This window comes from Anthonomus grandis, chromosome 5 (genome assembly GCF_022605725.1).
Source record: "Anthonomus grandis grandis chromosome 5, icAntGran1.3, whole genome shotgun sequence".
Lineage (NCBI taxonomy): Eukaryota > Metazoa > Arthropoda > Insecta > Coleoptera > Curculionidae > Anthonomus > Anthonomus grandis.
This window is the reverse complement of record NC_065550.1, coordinates 24,541,289-24,564,669: the sequence shown is the minus strand read 5'-3', so window position 1 is coordinate 24,564,669 and position 23,381 is coordinate 24,541,289. Positions and strand designations below refer to the sequence as shown.

The window sequence follows — 23,381 nt, the reverse complement described above, 5'->3', positions numbered from 1 at the left end:
ATTTATTTCAATATTTTAAAAAAAATGTATAGTGTTCATAAGTATTGCTATGTACTAACTAGATTTTGGAGCAGTTGGTAGGATTCACCAATAAAAAATTATTAAATATGTTCTTACCGTGGTGGTACTGCTCCCTCTCCAACTGTTAGTAGAAGTTTTCTGCAGAAAAGCCGAAGCAACCTTAGATCCAATATGGCACCTTATCTTCGTGGTGGTAAAGAACACCCTATTGTTTTTCTCTGGCTTAAATAAAATTATATAAAGTTTTGGCACAAATAAGAACACCCAAGTGACCAATGCGCTCAGCGTTACACACATGCACATCGTAATGGCCTAAAAAAATAAATAAAATGGATTTTCGAGTATTACTAGTAGACTTTCTGACCTTTGCAGCGCTTCCATAATAAATAGGGACGAAAGCGATCCAAATTACGCATGTCGTGTACATGGCGAACCCTATAAATTTGGCCTCGTTAAAATTTTCCGGTACATTTCTGGTTTTTACGGCATATACGGTGCAGAGGAGAATCAGGAAGAAATCGAATGAAAGCGGGACTATTATCGCTTCCGGAGATATATCGCACTCCAGCAGGGTTTTGTTTGGTAAGTAGAAGTATGTAACGTCTGGCTTTTGAATAAATAACATTGCTCCTGAAATAAATATATCAAAATCTAAATTTTTACTACCAGTTGATGGTCTTTTCGTAAGCTTTCAATTTATTATGATCAGTCCAAGTTATTATTGCAATTCATTTAATCAGAATCGTCCGTTGAATAAATCAGAGTGTGAAATAGGACCAAATGAAATAATTCTTAGTTTTCTCACACTTAAGATTCTGAGATCATTTAACCAAAATCAATAATGTTATTTCAATTGTGTGCCACTTTAAGTTGGAAGATCTAAAGTACGAAGTACTAAGATGAGATACGTGCCTGCATAGTCCTTGAAAGGTTGATAAATTATATTTAAAAAGTGGATAAATAAAATGAGGTCTTAATCGTGTAGCATTTAAGATGTTATAATCTCTTCTCCATCCAAGATCAAAATTATCATGATATATCAGGTTACACTAAAACCTTAATAATCTGCAGAATGTCTAGAAACAGATACTCTGCGACTTGGGCAACTGTCTGCAGCAACACTTGATGATATATGAAAAGAGAATAATTCCATCACCTCCAATGATAAATAAGCAAAACAGCAATTATACGTTATAGGCAATAAGATTCACTAATAAAAAAATCATGATGTAAAGTAAACTTCATCGTTGGAAGTATTTTATCTTACTAGAGATATGATACAAGAACTGGTAAAGATCTTTAGAAATTTAAGGAAATTAACAAACAGGATTTTTATCTCTCTGAAATTCCACTGAAAATCGCATCGTTTATTATCATTTTCGAGAAAAGTAAAAAAAAATTACCTGAGTATAACCGTTGATTGAGAATATGGGAATGAGAATATAGAATATACATATTCTCAATCAAATAGCTCTCTAAAAATACTGAAATATGACATTTCCTCATTGCATAACATAAAACGTTATCTACTTTATGAATCTACTTACCTGAGATAATAATTTCAATACTGATCAAAAACATAACTATAAGCACCTGCGCAGTGGTACTCATAAAAAGCATCTTTCTATTGGGAAACCTCTTCTTATTTCCAGCCAAAATCCTCGCAATCCTATTGGTTTTGGTCAGCAATGCCGAGTAAACCATAGCAAAAGCCACTCCGGGTAAAAATCTGGTAACTGAACAGCTATAACCAGAAGGTTCCGCGATCATGGCAAATATGGATAAATGTGCGAGAGTCATACCGACTAAGATTATGTAACATAGTTCTTTGGTTGAGGATTTTACAACTGGGGTGTCATGGTATTTATGAAAAATAATTAGGGCGGCAGATGACGTCAGAAGGCCCAAGGAGGAGAAGACTATCGCTACTATTGCTGCGTGGTCGTGCCATTGGACAAACTTAATAGGAAGCTTTTGGCAGTCTAAAATCGTTGATTTAATAAAATTTCTTTAATAATTGAGGCAGTTTATACCTGTTTTGTTAATATCAGGTGCAGATCCATCTGGACATCTTCTACACTTAGCACCACTTATATCTAATATTTCCCCCGCTTGACAAGGTACGCATGCCCAACAGCATTTTTTATCTTTTCCCCCTTGTTGAACGCTCTAAATTTATACAAACAAAAATTCAATCAGATACATTTAAGTTATGCATTCCGATTTACCTTATAATGACCTCGTGCACACTGTTCCGCACAAACGCTAATATTCCTAACATTCTTTTTGGAGCGAATTTCTGGAAACTGCGGCTCTTTGGTCCAGGTTAAACTGTGATTATTCCAACTCCCGACTTCCACGTAAACAAACGAACCGTTTTCCAGCCTCTGGAAATTCATGATGTCATAACGGCCCGGGGGATCGCCGTTTTCGTTATAACGGAATTGTTCTCCATCGTATTTAAACGAAACGTTCATTAAATAATTCTAAAAAAGTTATCCAAACTTAAATAAAACATAATCTCTGAGTAACCTGGATATTTTCTACTTGAATGTTGTTTACCCTAAGTAATGTTCCGTTAAATCGATAAGGAATATTTTCACATACACCTCCATAAGTACCACACATATCCATAAGCATATGGTGTAAAGCGTATGCGAAACTTTTTATAGCTTTCACCACGAAGCTAAGCTTGGGATCTTGCTTGTAGTTGTTTATTAAAGTTTCATTACCTGCAATTAATACATAAACTAAGGTCTAAAGAGTTACAAAGTAGCCAATAATAAAAGATATATCTAGGATTTCTTTTAACTGTTTTTTTCCATCAGTTGTAAAGGTAATTTAGAAAACTACGTAAAATCTTCTTTAGAAGATATTATAATGATTGGTTATGCTAATATGGTGTATTTTTCGTACAAATTTTTAAGTGGCATAAGATTCAATAAAAGATGGAACAAAATATTCAAAATTTACTAGCCAAGAATCAATGTTTCAAATTTTACAAAAACGACTTATGCGTGACCAAAAGATGTTTTTAGTCTTTTCCCATCAAATTCCAATATCCGTTTAATTCCTGTTTTTGGGATTTCAAAGACAGTAAAAACTATTAATCTGTTAGTTTTAACTTGAGATGAAAAGTGCATATAAGATAATATAATAATTTATAATATAACGTGTTCTGCTTAAATAAGGATATTTTTTTTAAATAACTTAAACATCTGGTGTGCTAATTTTATTATTTTAATAAGCGAAAAAAATGAGGCACCTTTGTTTTGAGCAAACTTGTATTTTCAAGGATAAAAAAGTTAACAATAGACTTAATTTTATGCACCCTGTACATATATATGTTCTAGCTAGATATTATATATTTGGCCAATGGTTGCTATAAAAAATATAGCAATCAATACTTTTTCATCAAATCTTAATTGATTTCCACTGTAAAATTCGTAGAATCATACGTAATATTTTAATTAGATTTTTTTAAAATCAAATCTATGACATTGTCTATATTTTAAAGAATAGAGTTTATTTGCTAAAAAATGGAAATGGCTTTTACACGAAATTGACTTCTACATAAAATGTCGAGATCAAAATAAAGATATTTTATTTACAACACCATAAACAAATATAGCAACCAGTAAATTTTTAAAACTCTGGTATGGACCATATTTTAAAAGATAAAAATGTTTTATTGTAAAATATTGGTATGTTTTATAGTTGCTATATTTGGTTATAAAAAAGAGCTTGTAAATAAAAATGTCTTTATTTTTATGGCAACACTTTATTATTTGTTATTGAATTTGCAGAAAATAAAAAATACCGCCTGTTTGATAAAAAAATTGGTTTTGAAATGGAAGTTTGGCTATAAAATGAGTTTTTATTAGTTTGAAAGGTTAGTAAAATTAGCTTATTTAAGGTTCGAAATTGGAACACCCTATATATAATATAAACATTATAGATTTCTCATTAAAAAAAATATTTTTATATAGTGAAAAAATCATAGTGTAATCCATGCTATAACGCTATATATAGGAGCAAATCATTTAACATATCTTACGCTGTAATATACATAGAGTTAAAGAAAATATAATTCTTTTGTTTTTTGATTATTTGTCTTGATTTAAAAATTAAAAATTGTTATTAATTTATTGAGTAAATTACTCAAAAGACACCCTAGACTATTTGACATTTATCATCAGATGTTTTGAGTGTTCATAGCCATCATCAACATTACTTTTTCTTAGGATATACATAGAATTCTTCAAAATTTATTGATCATACCCAAGTTATGAATTTGATTTTTTTTAGTTTTATTAACCTTTCTCTTAATTTAAATGTAAAATCGATAAAAGTCTGAAATAAAAAGAAATAGAACTACATGCAAAACCCTTACAGAGTCCCATAAATTAATAATTTAATTTTTCTTTACGATAACGAAAACTTGCATAATCGCTGCTGTTTTGTTAAAAAGCCAATACTGATCCAACATTCATTGGTCCAACAACTTCCCAAAAAATATATAATATTAATATAAAAATATAATATTAATATTCTCGTTGAAAAAAACGTTTAAACAATTATTGTAATTAGTCTTATGTAATAATCAAGTTGCTTTCAATAGTTAATGTGAACTTCCAATTAAACAAATACTTCTAAATTTCTACAATAAAAAATACTTCAAATTACTAACCCACCTGTACAAAAATTCCCGATAATCTCATTTGTCACAGCAGCAGTAACATTACTCAATCCTTCCATCTCAGTCACGTAGTTGTCGTAATAATAATCTGAAGAAAAATCCGTGGAGCTCGAGTACACCGACTCCCCCCAGGATTCTGTACTTTCAGCAGATAGTGAGGAATCTTCCCCTTTTAGTTTACATTTAAACTTCTTCTCCCAGAACTCTCTAAACCAAGGATTTCTGGTGTTTGTTTCCGGTTTCAAGGAGGAGTAATATTCGTCGAAAGGCTTGACTAAAGGCGAGTGGATACGGATTGATATGCCGCCCCACGCTTGCTCCTCCAAGGTGTTAGTTATCTCGTCTCGGTCGGCCCAGCCATCACTGGAATTTAGGAAATTTAGGGTTTTTGGATAAGGAATTTGAGGAATATTAATTTTTCGGTAATTTACCAAAATAAGAGTCTCGGTTTCAAGAAAGTTATACGAAAAAGTACAATTTAAAACAGTTAACATGTTTAGCTTTTTACAATGTATATGACCTAAACCACCTAAACTGTGTACCACAACTACAAAACACACTAAAATGAATTAATCCCAGACATGAGTTTGGTCTTGATAGCGTTGATTTTAAGACTAAAACGTTTACCCGTGGCCTCTTTCCTATCCATCATTTGCTCTAAGCTCATCCTCTAAAGTTGGTGCGAGAATTGCCGTATGGTCTGCGAATCCTATATTGTCCGTGGAATTTCGTTAATCTTAATTTCTCCACTCTCTCCTTCCAGGGCCATTTAAAAGATTTTTTCCACGTATATATTAAAAAGCATTGGTGACAATATACAGCACTGGTGGACTCCTTTACATACATTAAAGATATAGGTGGATAGGTTTTTGCTACCTTATATGTCTGCGCTTTGGTTCAAATATAGTTCCTATATAACTCTGATGTCTTTGGCTTCTATTCCTATTTCGAGCAGCCTATTTAGGAGATACATATTCTGTTTCACGTTGTCGAAAGGTTCCTGATAATCTATAAAGCATTCAAAAATATGTTGGCGTTGATCTGAGTTGGGTTGGTTTGAGAACACTTCTGAATCAGTAGTTTAATTTAAAATAAAGCCCCTTTCCCACCAATGGGCCAAATTGTGTCGTCGACCATGTATGATTCGAAGAAAAACCTTTAGAGTATGACTCATGAGACCTTATAAGTCTGTAGTCACTACAATCTTTGAAAGTTGGCTTTTTGGAATTGCTACAGGTTGGGCTTGGAGTTGATTTTAACCAGTGGGTTGGAGTGTTACCCGAATAGTATATTCGATTGAATGACATGAGAAATGAGAGATGTTTTGGGTCAAATATTTTAAGAACTTCTGTATGCACGTTGTCATGACCCAGACTTTTTCGGTTTTTCATTGCTTTCAGAGCTTGGCGAACTTTAGACTCAAGAATTTCCAAGTCCGATCAATCTTCTTAATTGACAGATCTGGCTCCTCTTTGATCTTCAAATAGTAATTGTTGCATAGCTTTTCTATGTGCTGCATAGATCTACCGGGTAAAAGATCAATTTCACATTGTGGTTTAAGGAAGGTATTGGCGCTTTTTTTGTGGTGCCAGCTATTGGTTTAAGTTTTCTATTCAAATTTACAGAATCATGTATGCGTTTCGCTCTTTGGTATTCTGCAGTTATCCAGTTCTCTTTAACTTGTGTGCATTGTTTTTCATTTTTCATTGTTTGACTTTTGCGATTCTTCTGTCCTCCATAAGCATAGTACTTTTTACTTACTCACGAAAAAGCCTTTGAGTAAGGCTTACTATAATATGGAGGAAGTATCTTATCACATTAGATATAACAATATCAAATATATTTAAGAAAAAAAGTGTTGCAACAAACAAATAAAAACTCACGAAAAACAAAAATGTCCACCTCGATTACAAATCCGTGTATCTACAAAAACTAAAGTAATTAAAAAAAACACAATTCACAATAATTCCCTTAAACTTATATACCTATACTGTACCATATACCATTTATATTAAAAGCAAAGTAATATAAGAAAGTTATTCAGTTCAAACGCCCTAAGTACTTTGAATATAATTAAATTTTAACATTATAAATAAGTTGAGGATTTTATTGCAAATCCTACTAAAAATAAATTATAGTAGGACTTGCTGTAAAATAATTATCTTATTTTATTATTAATTTAATTTTTGGCCAATTATATTTTAGGCAAAATTTGCGATTATAGAATTTTTAATACAGTACAATATAATTTTTTAAATGTTAAAAGAAACATACAAAATTGTATTTTAATGAAAAACGGTCGTTATTTGTATAAATCTTTAAAGCACAAAACCAAAAATATAATGAAAATGAAGTAGCTAATTAAAACATATGTCGTGTATGTAAAGTGTGTGTGTACAGTAAAGTTTGAATAAATAAGGTATAATATGTTAACATTAATGAATTATATGTGCGTTTTTCACTGAATTTTAAATGACTTTTTAGCGGTTAAAAATTAATATAATTAGAGCTGATTCACTCACTGAAAGACTGATTTTTATGCTTCAATATTTTCGAGCATTCATTAATTATTTAGCCATTTATTTGTTTTTACATCTGTTATTTACTTTAAAATATAATTAAATGGGGTTTTAATTATTTAAATTCAAATAGTTATAGCTAACTTCAAAGTCTTATTGGCTTTGAAGTTAGTGTTTGCGTGACAAGATTGATTTTTTTTAGTTAAAATAAATAAAAATGATAGAACATTTTTTGGCCATAGCTAACGTATTTTAAACAATTTTTTTTATTATTATTTAGTGAGTTATTGAAAAAACTCTACATTTTAAAAATATTAAATGAATAAAAAATAGTTTAAGTATTAAATTAATCGAAATGTTATTAAATCTCACCAAAATTTTAGTAAAATCTTCAAACAAACTAAATATATTAAAATTCAAAAAAGGTTCTTAAATATTGTGAATAAACTTGACCCTTAAGTCATTAAATATCCAAAATAGTATAAAAAGGAATACAGAAACAAGCGCACTCTCAAAAAACGATTTCCTTTGTTTTAAAGTAATTATTTTATTCTTCCGTAAGATTAATTTATTTAAGCGAATTCAAAAAAAAATAAGCATGACTATAAATCTTACATTTTTAACTCCCTTAATATCGCTTTTAAAGTTGATTTCAAGTAAATTTTAGAAAATAATAAATGTATTTTTAATTTTTTTGCAAAAAGGAAGGTATACAAAACTAGCTTTTTCTCTACAGGATAAAAATATAAACTTCAATTCTGCACACCTACTTTCTTACCTCCTATAGTTTTTATAACACTTCATTAATCTACATACATACTATTGTAATTTTTATAAAACCATTTTAATTATTATTTTTAATTATTATTATTTCATTATTGAAATACTCTGTGTATGTGCAAGAAATATACCAAATGTAATTTTTCTTGGTTCAAAATTTTCAATTAAATATATCAAAATCACCGTATATTAAAATTTTTAGCTGAGTGAAGCTATAAAATATGCTACTTTTGACAATAATTTCTTTAAAAACCTAATCAAGATCTTCTGCATGTTCCTTTTTGAAAAAATCTTATTTAGTAGATCCTTCAAAGAGTAAAATAGCACCTACAGTGAATTAATAAATATACTATAGAAAATCTGTATTTCTTTTGCATCCAATTTGGCCAAATCAATACATTAACAACTCTGGATCAAAGTAGCTTGAAACCTGTACAGACCAATGCCAAAGATCATTCTCTAATCAGTAGATTCATTATCACTTCAACGGTCTTTGTAAACTTTAAAACACAAAAACAGTTTCAAAAATTATATTTTTTTCTTGATACCATTAATGAGGGCATTTTGCCCACAAACTTACTGACTTTTTAAAACCGTAAAAAAATACAAATTTATGACAACGATATATTTCTTCATTATTATCCTTACACCAACCCTTTGCCTTGTCGTCTCGAGCCTTTAGCAAGATGACTTTTCCGTGCGTAATTAAAAATGTTACTAATTAGAGCCATAAAGCCCACAATTAATTAGTTGCTTCCACACAGTTCCCGTTTCGAGGATTTATCTGTTACGTAAAAGACTGGTTTAAACAGTATTCAGGCGATAAGTCCGTCCTGGAATATCCCGCTTAAATTACCGCAGGATCATCTGTGATGTGTTCCTGTTGCAGGAAATTCTCGCGGGAACGTCGAGCATTGTATATTAATATGATTTAATAGTGTTTGGCAGCTAATTAAGCGGCCGGACGAGATAGTTAAGGAAGCTCTTACTTGCAAGTTTATCGGCTACAAGTTTCCTTTTAGCACAGTTTGGATCTTATCTTTAGGAAAATTAAGAAATTCCTCGGCTTGAATTTGTAATATAAAATATGTAATTAGGACTGGATTATTAGTATTACCCCCAATAATTATCTGACTTTGGAAGCGAAGATTATTTAAAAAGCGTAATAAATTAGGTTTTTTCTGCACTTCTCTTTTTTTCCAGAAGGTACATTGATGTTTATTAATATGAATTTTGTTATTTGTTAAAATTTGATGATATTTAAAAAAAATGTCTGCGGATTACCTGACTGTCGATTTTTTTGCATAAAATTAATATTACTAATATTTTTGGTTTAAAATTCTAATTTAAATTTTACTAACGCTAATAGCTTATTCTATAATATAGTTATGTACATGTACATGAATATCGATATCTAGCTTAGTAAAATGAATAAAAAAAACAGGAATTGATACAGAGCCAGATGGAGGACTTAAAGCTCTTATCTTTTTACAAATATTCCATAGATCTATCTACAAGGAATACTTAAATAGAAACAAATACGCAGATTAAATCATCAATCAGAGTTCAAGGAAATGCAGAAAAAAAACAAATTTAATATAACAACAATTCAGTATAAAACTGCTTTTGATTTGATACTAAGTCTATTAAATGAATTATCAAACAGGTCAATACCATTATTTTTTATAACAGAATTTTCCAAAGTACGCATTCTAGAAATAAGAGCATTTGTTCCATAGATAATTCTGTAAAAATTAACATAAAAAAGTATAATATTAAAGTTTACTTCTAGAATTAATGGGCAAAATATAGTTATAAGCAGATCACAGGCATCCAACATAGTATTAATGATTTAAAAAAAAAAATACAACATCTATAGATTGCCTTCTGCCCTTCAAAGAAGATAAGTTTAAAAGTAATTCAATTTTAGAAAAATGTATATCATCCTAAGGAATATTCAACCTAAGCCCAATTCTTACAAAGACTTTCGTTGGACGCTCTCTCTATAGACAGCATAAAACGTCTGCCAAATACAGGATGCGTATTCTAAAACTGATTTGACTAGTGCACAGTAAACTTCCTGCACTACAAAAATATTCTCAAATTCCTGCAAGGTTTAAATGAAACCTAATAATCGCATTACTCTATTGGACATGTAATTAGTATGCTGAAAAAAAGTAAGTTTCGAATCAAACCAAATCCCCAAATTTTTAACAAAATTGATTTTTGCTAAGATTCAAATGGATTCCTCTTATGACTGAAATACATTACTTTACATTTACTGGTATTCAAAATTATTCTATTTTTATTCCACTATAGCAAAAAACCACTAATATCGTTTGGCTTAGAATCCCCGAAGGTGACTTTATGACCTTCAAGATTTTTTCATCATCAGCATCAGAAATGATGTGGTAGAAAAGACGGATTCAATATCATTATTAGAACAATCAAAAAGGCATAGATGCCCTCCTTGAGGAAAACCTGATGTAATCAAAACTTCTTACGATGCGAAGCCGAATTTTAACTGCTTGCGTTTGGCTCTTAAAAAAGTCACCAAATTACCCCAACATATCCCCAAAAATTCCCAATGTCAAGAACTTCCCGATAAGCAAGTTAAGTTTAACCTTGTCAAAGATCCTTGAAGAAATCCGTATAAATTAAATCAACCTGTCACTCATTCTTCAAAGCCTTCAATAAAGCTTATTCATAACACAAAAGGTTGGTAATGGTGGATCTATACTTCATGAAACCATGCTGTTCACATACTATATTAATCTTAAACACTTTCAAGATCAATTTTGGTATAGGGCGATAATTCTTAACATTTGACTTATTTCTATTAGTGTAAACCATCTGGGCCAGGACCAAGACTCGGCTATTATCTATTATTATATTATTATATATTATTATATTAACTCACTCAGCCCATTAATGACATTAATAACAGAAATCTGGTGTATACCCAGACTTACAGACTTTTCACAAGAAATATCTAAAGGTTCTAAAGGATCTAAAGGATCTTGGGTTCATTGTTTGGAACCTCGATTAGACAGAATTCTTATTTCAGGATTATTTTTGATGAGGATACGCGGCTATGCAAAAATTACATTATTCATAATTATTTATTGGTAAACACAGAATCTACACCAAGAGAAAGAGAAAGAAGAAGAGGTCATTCGAGAATATTTAAAAATAAGCGTTAACATGTCACAAGCACAATTTTCACAAAAAAAAACATTGTAAAACTCATCACCTCCCATAAATTTAACTATTATGAGTCAATAGGTAAATTAACCCATTAAAAAAAAAAGATAAATGCGTTTATTATTCTTACCTGCCAATAAACAAAAAATAATTAGTCATATCAAGCCTTTTGGTAGCATTCAGTAAGCCAGTAATGGTCTTTCCTTCACAAAAACACACCACCACTACCGCTTTGGGATCTTGTTTTAGATTTAAAATCACATTATCGAATACGGCATCGGCTGCTTGGCTCAGTACTGAGTTTTCCTTAGCAATGCATACGTCAGCTTTTTCTGCTAGTTCACGGAACGCTTGTATGCCCGATTGTCCATAGTTTTCTAAAAATTACTATTTTTACTATAACTTTCTGAATAATTAAATACAAAACCTGATTTATATTTTTAAAGAAAAATGCTTTGCGAGCCTCTTTATGAGCCTTGAAGCTTAACTCACAATAAGCTACCATATTCCATAAAGATGTTTGCATAAGCAACGCATTTTCTATACAGCTTTATATATTGATATAGAGGCCAACAAAACATACCGTTTGTAAGCTTTACTATATTGCATAATTTATGAAGACTCATGTACGACATTTTTCTATGTAAGGTATTATATTAGATCCGGAATGAATCTTGGGGTAAATTTGCTTTACTGAGGTTAAATATTTATGAGAAATTTGTACTATTTCAGTATAAGTAGAAAAATAATTTAAAACGTTTTTTTATATCGCATAAATAGGCATTATATTTTAATAGAAAAAAGATGTAGAAAATTTTAAGGCTTTACAAGCCACAGATCTTTCGGAAAATGCGTAGATATATATATATACGAGGTCTGGCTATTAAATAAAGAAACTGCGTGCCTACAGGGCGCCCTAGACGGGTGGGGAAAAAAACGAGTAGAGCTTTGGGTATCTAGATATCTTTTCTATGCACGTACCAAAACACGTTTTCGTCACTATTATAGTATTCGTGCAGTAGCGGTTTGAAACGAACGTGTTTTTTTCTCGTGCCGAAAACCATGTGTGACGAAAAACAAGAGCAACGCATCAATCTTGAATTTCTCGTTAAATTGAAAAAAACTCCGACTGAGTGCTATAAATTGTTGCAAGAGGCCTATGTGGAAAATCCTCTCTCTCGTGCGCGTGTTTTTGAGTGGTGTAAGCGCTTTAGTGAGATGACCAGCACTGAAGATGACCAGCGCTCAGGTCACCCTGTCGCTGTTTCAACTCTGGAAGCAGTGACTAAAATCAACCAAATTGTGCGTGCAGATCGTCGAATGAGCACCCGGATGATTGTCGAGGCTGTAAACGCCGATATAGAAACGGTTAGAAAAATTTTACACGGGGAATTAGACATGACAAAAGTCTGTGTGAAGTTGGTGCCAAAACACCTGACTCCTGACCAAAAGCTCTTGCGTCAACAGGTCTGCTCAGATTTCCTTGAAAGGTTAGAAAAAGATCCCGGACTGATGAAAAACATTATTACTTGCGACGAAACGTGGATTTTTCAATACGATGTTGAAACCAAGCGGCAATCGATGCATCGCAAGACGCCTGAATCTCCCAGAAGAAAAAAAGCAACGATGTCCAAATCAAAATTCAAGGCAATGTTGATCGTTTTTTTCGACATTAACGGTATCGTGATGACTGAATGGATTCCAGAGGGTCAAACTGTCAACCAGACTTACTATTTGTCAGTTTTTGCAACACTGTGAGAACGAGTTCGTAAGAAACGGCCCGAGTTGTGGAAAAACAACTCGTGGATTTCGCACCAGGACAAGACAACGCACCTGCCCATAACGCGCTATCTGTGAAGCAGTATTTGGCCGGTAAGCGCACTCCGGTGCTCGAACACACGCCGTATTCGCCAGATTTGGCCCCGTGCGACTATTTTTTTGTTTCCGAAGATAAAGTCTGCTTTGAAAGGGACCCGATTTGAGTCGATGGAGGCGGTAAAGCAAAAAACGGCAGAGCTTCTAAAGGCCCTCACCAAAGAAGACTTCGAGCAGTGCTTCGATCAATGGAAAAAACGTATGGAAAGATTAGGGGCGAAGGGAGGGGAATATATAGAAGGGGAGCATTCGAATGTATAATAATTTTTATAATAAAACCCTTTTTCGTAACCAGTCTCGTTATTTAATAGCCAGACCTAGTTCGATGTTTCAGACCTTCTTCGGTCATTCTGTTGGACCACTTTGTTAAAAAAATTGGCTTAAAAAGGTATCATCTAGAACATATATTAACGGATTCTTTTATTCTTCAACCAGGTTGAATACTGGTGTTCCAAAGTATCATCATTTGATAATTTTTCATGAGATATAAAGTTTCATGAAACATTAGTATCAAGTATCAAGTATATCTCTTTAAATCCAAGTATAAATAAATAGAAAAATTGCGTTCTTACGTGTCATTAAATTTGTAAAGAAAAAAGCTTTGTTTACTATTTTATAGAAGTCTTTAAGCTTACAAACACGATAAGCCTTCATAAAGCTTGGCATTTTCTCTGGAGCTTTAATTTTATTGGTTGAAAACCCAAGAAAACACATGTTTGTGTGCCTTTCTATAGTTTCTATAAAATCATAAACGATATTTCTCTATACGAGAACCGATATTATTTACTGAGTGAATTTTGGTGTAAATTTTTTTATTGAAAATAAATATTTATGAATTTACCTATAAACAATATTTATCAATTCTCTATTAAAAAAATTAACCTAAATTAGTAAACACAGTAAATAAAATCAGCCTTTTTGATGGGGAAAGCGATGCTAATTGTAACAAAAGCAGAAATGAGCTTTTGTGCAGGGAGATTTTCATTCTAAAATAACCACTGAATTTGACAGGGATCGTTTACTCGACGTTAAAAACTTTTTTAATTAGCTATGATTTAAATTGTGATGTTTTTTGTTCTTGATTGGCAGTTTTTATTCTTAACTCGAACACTAAAAGGGCAAAAATTAAAATCAGAGCCATTTTTTGCCTCAAAGGTAAATTGCAATATAGCGTATAAGAAAATCAAATATTTAAATATCGGAAAAGCTTAGGCAATTAGTAGTACACTTATAATTATTACGATTCTGTGCTTATTTAAAAGAAACAGTAAAAATTAACATGATTAAATTTATTAATAAATTAACAGTAATTGGAAGCTTTCAGAAATTATCAGTATTTTAGCAACGGCGGATTCAGATTTTACAACAATTTTATCGTAGCATCTTCTATTTAGTCCTATGTAGCATATAAATGCATTAATATATAAAGTCCATAATATCCATGTTACCGATATACACAACTAAAATAACTATTAAACAACCATTTTCAAATCACATACTCTCAAAACAAAAACGAAAGCTATATTTGTCCTTTACTTAAACCCAGGTTTCTCTGTAAATTTATTTGTATTGCGTCTTCTCCTTAATCCAGCGGCGTGAAGTTACAGAAAGATACAGAAATTTTGCATTGTATACCGTTGTATGTAAAACTCCTCCTATACTTAAATAAAAATACTTTTAATACTCGAATTTTTATTTTATATCTCGACGTTTCGACCTTTATAAAGTCACCTTTAGAATCTTAAATTACAGCATTTTTAGTACAAACAGTACTAAACATGGTTAACAGATATAACAGGAATGATATTATTAACATACATATATAATAAACAAACCTTTGAATCCAAATTAAATGGAAAAAGCCATTGCTTAATAAAAACTCCTCTCTATCATCAATTCTGGGGCACAAAACAATCTCGAATAATATAAGTTTTTTTTTTTGGTTTAAGAGTTTTACAACACTGCAAATGAATCATACAATGCAAAATTTTTGTGTATTTTGGCAACCTCACGTCCCGAAATATAAATTTTTAAAGTGCCTTTTATTGATATAGTGTGTCCAATTACGTACGAGAATACTCATTTTAGTGAGATTCTGCCAATATTTTCAGAGACTCGGATATAGGTCTGAAAGAGGGAAAAATGTTAAATGAAAAAATTCGCTTTTTTTTATATCCCTTTCCTAGTTTGTATCTTCGGACATTTCCCTTCAAATTACGTATTCGAGTCATAAAATGAGTCGATGAAAATGCGATTTTGCCGACATGAACAAAATTTCTAAGAAGTTGCAACAACTTTTTTGTAAATTAAAATATGTTATTAAAGTTCAAATTAAAGTGAACCACTATTCTTAAAACTTAAAGTAAGAAGAAGTATAATTAAAAAATGAGATTAAGAATTTAATTATCACTTTTAAAAAAGTAAAGATCTTTTTTATCCTTTGATGACAACTTTAAGTTTGGCAGTAAAAAGTACACAAAAACTATGCATTTCAAAGAAACCCCATTTTTGGATTTTAACTTTATTTGAAAAGCTACACAAATTTCCATTTTCCCAACGAATTTGTGTTTCAAGCTCGGTTTACCTCTTCCAGATTCTTGTTATAATGCCCGTGGATTATTTCATTCTTTGCTTTTCAAACGCCACAAAAACCTCCGCCTTTCTGATTATTGCGGTTCCGAGTGTATTTTCCTTTCTTTTACGATTATATAAATCTATTTATGAGTGGAAAAATAAATATTACGGTTTCTTTTATTAAATACAATTTCTTAGGGGGAAGTAATTTATTAATAACATTATTGCCATTAAGATTGTAAGCTTCTTAATGTATTCTGATGATTAAGTAGCTTATGTCTAACAATAAATAAAAGAGAACAAATTTATTGATTTTCTTTTTCTTTTAATAGTAACCCACCATTTTAAAGGGAAGATTTTTATACTTGTCGACGTAATATATAAACTAAAAGCCATATATAAACTGAAAGTTCTAAGGAGTGGTCCGGTGGCGGACTGAACGGTCTGCTATATTTTCACATTCCACATAAATGAGTAGAAAAATATATAATTATTAACGAATGTAATTCTATATTATTCTATATCCAAGTAGCGCTATGTAATTAAAATGATTTACAAATTTGACGTCGTTGATCAACGTCATTAGATTGCCTTATTCGTTCCCTTTTTAGTTTTATATATCTACGACGTAAATATAAAAATTTCTTGGTAAAAAGTCATGATAACAAAAAGCAACTTTAATTTTCCTCAACCCCTGTTCATTGAGAAAAATTCGTAAATAAGATACAAATCAGCGGAGCAATCTTTCAAATGCCAATAATAGATAAAAAAGTTCCATACCCCACAAACTTTTCCGGGTAAATAAAACTAAACTGCAAAAATGCCTAAATACAAACGGGAAACTGTCTAAAGCGGTTTGCGAGAGGTTTTATTAGTTTCCGTTTGGAAATTAGAAAAACCGCTTCGGCAAATTTAGGTTTTTAAAAAACTTCCTTTCTGGAATAGTAACGTGAAATTTCAGAGGTAATCGAGGATTCCTGAAATTATTAAATTTGATCTTTAATTGAAAATTTACGAGGTAATTGAATTAAATTTCCAATAAATGCCTGCTAAATACCTTCCAGATTAAATATGTATTTAATGGAAAATTAAATTATTTACCATCTGTGTTAACCACTGAGACGTAAGTCCATCCGAAATGTTTCACGATGTCTAGCATGACTTGAGCTTGGTAATAGTCCGAGGGCACTACCCTTAAAAAATAATTAAATCTGGTCTTGTCTGAAAGGTCTTTTGACGTAGCAGAATAACTAATCTGAAAAAATATAGTTAAAGTTGCATAACTTAAAGTAACATGACGCTAAGTTATTTATAATGACTAAACAGAGCACTTTTAAGTTTAATGTAATCTTAAATTATTGTATACTAAGTATAAAAAACCCATAAAAAGACAAAGAAAAAACTCGTATTACGTGTCCGGAATATCTACTCAAATTTTATATAAACCGTAACTAATGCATGGTGATGGATTTTTCAGCATTTACGTGGCATAAAGCTTAGCGATGTTCGAAGGTTGATAATAAGTTTAGAATTTATAGTTAAGCTTATATTTTAAAAGCAGAAAATGTTTGAAATTTTGAACTAACACACAAGAATTTTTAATGAAATAGGTGAAATATTTTAAAAAGGACCCCAAAAGGATCTACGAAGAAATTACGAAAATTTGTACCTGTAAAGCACATAAAATTGAGTATAACATTTTGAAATCTGGTGAACTTTATTATTTAGTATGCTTCCCTTGCCTAGTTGTATTAAATCTCATGATTTTAGATTCTTCTTATCCCAGTTTTTTTGATTTTGAGTTTCAAATACTATTCCACTATATTCTGTTTCCAAAAAGTCAATGTTCTATCTTTGTTTGTTATATCATTACAGTTTACAAAAAAAAAATATTAAATCCATTCTTATTTCTTATGAATAGTTATAAGTGGCTTATGCTATAATATATATATATTATAGATGGTAATACCCTAGGCCCTTATGCTAATGCCATCTAATACCATCATTACAACTATAATACAACTTCTTTTTTTGGCGTTTTAGCCAAAACTACAACCAACGACTCACGCTTACTGAAGCAATATTTTAAGTGGCTTAAATATGCTACCAATCTATCTCAAATTATGCCAACAACTTCATTTCACAATAATTTTGTTCATTTTCAAGGCCCTGTCCAGATTTTACATTTCTTTTATCCCCTTCTTGTATGTTCATAAGCTTGTGTATTTTAATTATTTTAATATCCTCTTGTTTCTTCTCCTTTTTACTTTTTTTTCTTGAGGTCTTCTCATATTAGTCTTTATGAGATCTTCACTTTTATCTTTCTTGGTTTTAATCAGTAAGTTCTTGTTTTTAATCCACTTGTTCTTAGTCTCTTTGTCTTCTGAATTAAACTTCTTTATCCTTACTTGTCGTTTTCTTCCTTGGAGTTATCTCTAATTTTCGAAAAGCTAATTTTCTTATATATTCCATAGAAGTTTTTCTTTTTAGTGTCTATACAGTTAAAGTTAAGACAAGGATGAATAGGAAAACTTTCACAATATAAACAAAGATTCTTCCTGAATAAAATGAAAATCCATAAGAAAGCTTAATACAGGGTATAAGTAAGATTCATAAAAATCAAACTTTCAATAATACCTACTATTACTAATATTAGTCTCTGAATTAAAAAAACTTACTTGTGGTATCTGAAACAGCTGCAACAAGTTTTGCACTTGCATAGCGACCGAACTTGATCCAGGGCCAATCACACCTATTAGCTGTCCCCTGTTTTCATCCTTTATTTGTCCATTTTGATCGTTAAAGTCGTATCCGGTTGCGGCAGGACACGTTTTCGCTTTTGATACGGGAGTAATGGAGTCTCTGATCAGCTCTATACTTTGTTGAAGAGCTACCGGTGCGTACCAACATTCGTCTCTTATTTCCAATCCTAAAGTTACGTTTGGCAGTATGCTCGGGTCTTTATTAATGTCGTCCAGGGTTTGTAAGGTTACTTCTACCCTCTGGATGCCGTATTGTTCTCGTATCTCGCCACATTTTATTCCTGAAATTAAAATTGATTAAGGTTGCTCAGTAATTTGTAGCATTAATATAGTAAAAGATGAACAGTTTTTAAAAATAATGAGTTCGTATAGGAATGAATACAAAAACCGTTATGTTTTGTTTATTTATTGGCTTATAAATGATGAAATATTTATCAGATCAGTGATTGTGAAGCTTGCAAACGTTATTAAATTTATCTCAACAGCGATTGTAATGAGTCGTTGAACTTAAACGCAATCAACAAAGTGCTTAATTTCCTCGGCAGAACTTTCAAATAATCATTTAGGATTAAAATTTGCTTATATGCTTGCTAGTAATAATTTTTTTTATCTCGGCAGTGATTTTTGATTTCTAAGTGATAATATATTTATCTCATTAATATTTTTAAAGATTCAGCGACGCAGAACGAGTAGAAAAATGTAATTAGAGATTTGTCAGAAAAAATAAATTTATCTCATCAGTGATTTTAAAGATTCATCATCACAGAACAATAACGATATTTCCCTTATAGGCTTGTCACTAATAGAATATTAATTTTATAAGTGGATTTCTTCCCGGAGGTAATAAAACCTACTTGATTATTATTATTAACCTACTTATTTGCTTGATAAATTATTAATCTTAGCTGTGATTGTAAATGTTTGTCGCTTCTAGAACCAGTACAAAAAATAAGTACAAATAAAATGCCTATCACAGTGATTTTGTGGATTAAGTATTTATCTTTTCAAATTATGAAAGTTCCATTTATCAAGAAAAATATAAAATCATATGTTTTAATTTGTAAGTGAACGCGCTTATCTCATTAATTGACTTTAATTAATTAAAGATTCATCGGCGCAGAAAGGGTAGAAATACCTTTTATGCATATAAATGTTCTTTTAGAGGTTTGTCAATAATATATTTATCTCATCAGTGATTTTAAAGAATCGTGATCACAGAATGAGTTAAAGTAAATTTTTCCCTTATAGGCTTCACAGTTATAAAATATTGATCTTCTCAGTGGATTTTTTACCGGAGGGAGTAAAGCCTACTTACTTTCCTCATCGACTCATAAATGATGAAATATTTATCTCAGCAGTGATTTTAAGACGTCGTCAACCCAATTATATCAAAACTAGCTTATTTTATGAAGCATTTTAATTTATTGACAGATTTTTGAGATAGAAACTCATGATACGTTCCTTTCTGAGAAGGATATATATAAAAATCATATATAATAGATTAACTAGTTGGAATACTATATTAAAGAGGAAGAAATAGAAGTTGTCTTTGAAAATATGATACAATCATTTCCAGGAGAAGATGAAGATGATGAAAATAGTGAAGCAGAAAGGACATTGTCAGTTAAAGTAGTTTGAAAGTTTAGAAAGAGTTAGTTAAAAAGACTCATTTACCTACAAATAAATTACTTGCTTATATGTATAAAGAAAATTGAATAAAATAAACAGATTTACTTTATCCTTAAAAGAAAAATAAGATATTGTTAATTTTTATTTTCAACTTCTAATAGCTGCTTCCTAAAGTAACTAAATAAGTCCATTAAATTATCTCCGAAACATGTTTTTGTTAAAAATAAAATAACTCATTTTCTTATTTCCTCCCTTTGTACTAACTACCTCAAAAGACAAACCTTCTCTAAAACCACAAAACTCTACGTTACTTAACTTTCAATCCGGCTGTGTAAAGCCATTATGCACAAAAACACTAATTCTCGAGCCAGAGCGACACTAATAGGATTTTGTTAACGTCCCCAAAGAGAAATAGAGCCAGGGTCTTCCACTGCCCTCATTCTCTATTCATCGAAATCATTTCTTGTTTCGACCCATCTTCCTTTTGTTTTACGCGACCCTTTAGGTCTCAAAGTTTGAATTATCTTTCGGCACGAACCAGTCAAAATTAATGACTTTTTAAAATTAAAAAAAATATATTATTACTTAGATCTCTTTGACAATGATACCTGCTCAAAGAGGACAGATAAGTAAAGAAACCAAATTTACAGCCTGTGCAGTCTGTTCTTATTTAGGACTCTTATATAAAAAATACCCTTTTATTAGATTAATTTATGTCAAATTATACATTTCTGTCGTCTAGATGCTTCCCTTTAATATGAATTTCTAAAACATTTTCATCTTTGATAACGTTTGCGTAAAATATAGGGCAATTAGTGTGTATATTACACTGGCTCATACCATATTTAAACCGAGAATGAAGTGGCGGGAACATAGCTCATCATAAATAATTTAAAACATACCCTTAGGCGATATAAAAGATTTATATGTCTTGTATATTCGTGAAAGGTATATGGTTCAATTATTAGTACTTAGACACTCAATCTTGCTTTGAATAAATTGGTATTATATAAGGTAGTTTCAATAGGAGGTATTAATTAAAGAGGTTGGGTAACTAAATCTAAAAAAAGTTTTAAATATATGGTTGAAACTGATGAAATTATTTATTTATATTAAGTATGTGGTTATACAGGGCGATTCTTTAAAAAAAAATGAGGTTAAGTAAAATATTCTTAGTTCAAAAGTTAAGTGGCGCCGTAATATAAAGCAAGTTTTATGATAAAAAAAAACTAAAATATAATTAAGCACACTGTATCTTTTAGAAAAGTCGTATTTTCAATGGAAACGACCAATTTAATTGGAAAAATAATGGAAACAGATTTTAATGTTTTTACAAGTTATAACTAAAAAATTGAAAACATTTTAATTTGTTATTGAAAATTAAAAAATAAATTAAATGGAAAAAAGAGCGGAAACTGATTTATTTATCTCAATTATATAGATAAATAAAAACAACTTTTAAATATTTTGCATTACATAAAATTGTTTTATCAATTAAGCAAAATCATTTTTTGCAATGAAAATAATTTTGTTTCAAAAATAATATTTTAACATATTGTCAATCCGTAGCCATAAGACAATTTAAAAATCGAGATACGATTAAGGTCATTAGTCACACCTATTCCACTCGATCAAAGGATTTGACTGGCTTTAAGATCAAAGCTAAAGATAAATACAAGTTTAAGACAGCATTTTTATCTGTTTTTGAGTCCTAAAATTCATGTACACACAATTAATAAAATAAATGCAGTTCACCTTTTTAAAATATAATTAAATTAAATGATTGGATCATAAAAAAGCCAAAAAATACATTGAAGATATAGTTAATTTTAAGAGTGTGTGATTGGAAAAATAAATAAATTGCAGAAAAAAGAAATGAAAAAATAATTAAAACATTGCATTTTTATTTCTGTTCGGATTTTGGGTGTGATTGTGAATGTTTCGGTATATTGTTCTCCAATTTTAAACATAATACTCTATTGTGAACAAATTGACTACTTAACCTTTTAAATTGCCTTAACATGAAATTTACTTCGCCGAAAAATTTATCAAAAAGACCTATCACTTAATTCTGTCAATTTTATCGCATTGTGTCTTTTTATGGAAAAAATGTAAGGATTGGAAATATTTATTTATGCAAATTTATTATTTATATTTGGATAGTGTTGAGAGTGCAAATAATATGAATATTAAATAACATTATTACTATACTTTTGTTATTGAATCTAGTTTTATTTTATGAAAACGATTAATGAGACACATTTTATAAATCCGTGCAAGCTAAGCAAGGTTTTAGCTTTTGGAGTAGCGTGTTTAATTAGACAATTATATTGACCTTTTGAATTTATTTATTGAATGTCTATTTTTTTTATTTTTTTTAATAAACTTATTATTATATTAATATTATTAACTAAATTTTTTTAATTTAGTGACTTAGTTATTTTAATTTTAGTTATTTTAATGCAAAGGTGTTAACTAATTGGTATATTGTATATGAGTTTAACATGAATATAATTTTATTAATTCGAAAGGTTTAGGCTATAATAATATTTTATTTAATAATGATATTAAATATTTAATATTTTAAAAGTGAGATTTTTTCAGAATATATAATGGAAAGTTCGAAATGAAATAAGAAATTAACCCTAAAATTTGAACATTTAAATAAAATGTTTATAAAATTTTAAAAATGTTTTAAGAAAATCACCGTTAGCATATATTACATAAAACATCACAGTTTTATCCTATTAAATCCTCCCTTAATATTCCCAGAATATACCATAGTAAAAGTGAAGTATATTTCAGGTAAGAATGAAAACATATTTTTAACAGTTAAAAATAATGTATCTAATTTTTGACAACGTAAGTCTTTACCCCAGATTTTTGAAAACACCAAATAAAATCACATATTGAGCAAACTAGTTTCATACCACCTACGCAGTCAGGTTTCCAATCTGGCCATAGGCTCAACACTGCTCTATTACATATATGTGCTGACATTTTTAGACCTATAAGAATAATGGTTGTCTAACAACGTTGATACTTAGATTATTGTAAAGCATACGATACTTTAGAGTAAAGAGGATCCAAAGAGTTTGTATTAGATCAAAAATTTCTAATTATATGCATGTCCAGAAAGGTGTTTCTCAAGGGTCCACTTTTATTTTCCTTATATACATGTGAGTTTCTTTTTTGTTGCTATTTTCATCAATATGTCATATTTTTTATTTACATATTCTAACTTAGATGTAAACTACTCTACGGCGTGTATCAACTCTGATCTTTTAATGATTTCGAAAATATCTAAATCTTACAAGC

At 30.3% G+C, this 23,381-nt stretch overlaps 1 protein-coding gene across 2 annotated transcripts in view; it reads right to left on the bottom strand.

Moving 5' to 3' along the window:
* LOC126736682 (metabotropic glutamate receptor 5-like) overlaps window positions 1-23,381 on the bottom strand; it is a 33,996-nt gene that overhangs the window by 555 nt on the left and 10,060 nt on the right. Inside the window, exons 3-12 of one of the 2 annotated variants that reach the window (XM_050441173.1) lie at window positions 18,351-18,715; window positions 16,774-16,927; window positions 11,354-11,600; window positions 4,716-5,083; window positions 2,569-2,753; window positions 2,250-2,507; window positions 2,055-2,190; window positions 1,569-2,003; window positions 386-651; window positions 118-333 (exon numbers count right to left, since the gene is read on the bottom strand). In XM_050441173.1, the coding sequence (XP_050297130.1) occupies window positions 118-333; window positions 386-651; window positions 1,569-2,003; window positions 2,055-2,190; window positions 2,250-2,507; window positions 2,569-2,753; window positions 4,716-5,083; window positions 11,354-11,600; window positions 16,774-16,927; window positions 18,351-18,715 (2,630 nt within the window). The remainder of the gene's footprint in view (window positions 1-117; window positions 334-385; window positions 652-1,568; window positions 2,004-2,054; window positions 2,191-2,249; window positions 2,508-2,568; window positions 2,754-4,715; window positions 5,084-11,353; window positions 11,601-16,773; window positions 16,928-18,350; window positions 18,716-23,381) is intronic. The other variant, XM_050441175.1, reaches the window with a different exon arrangement.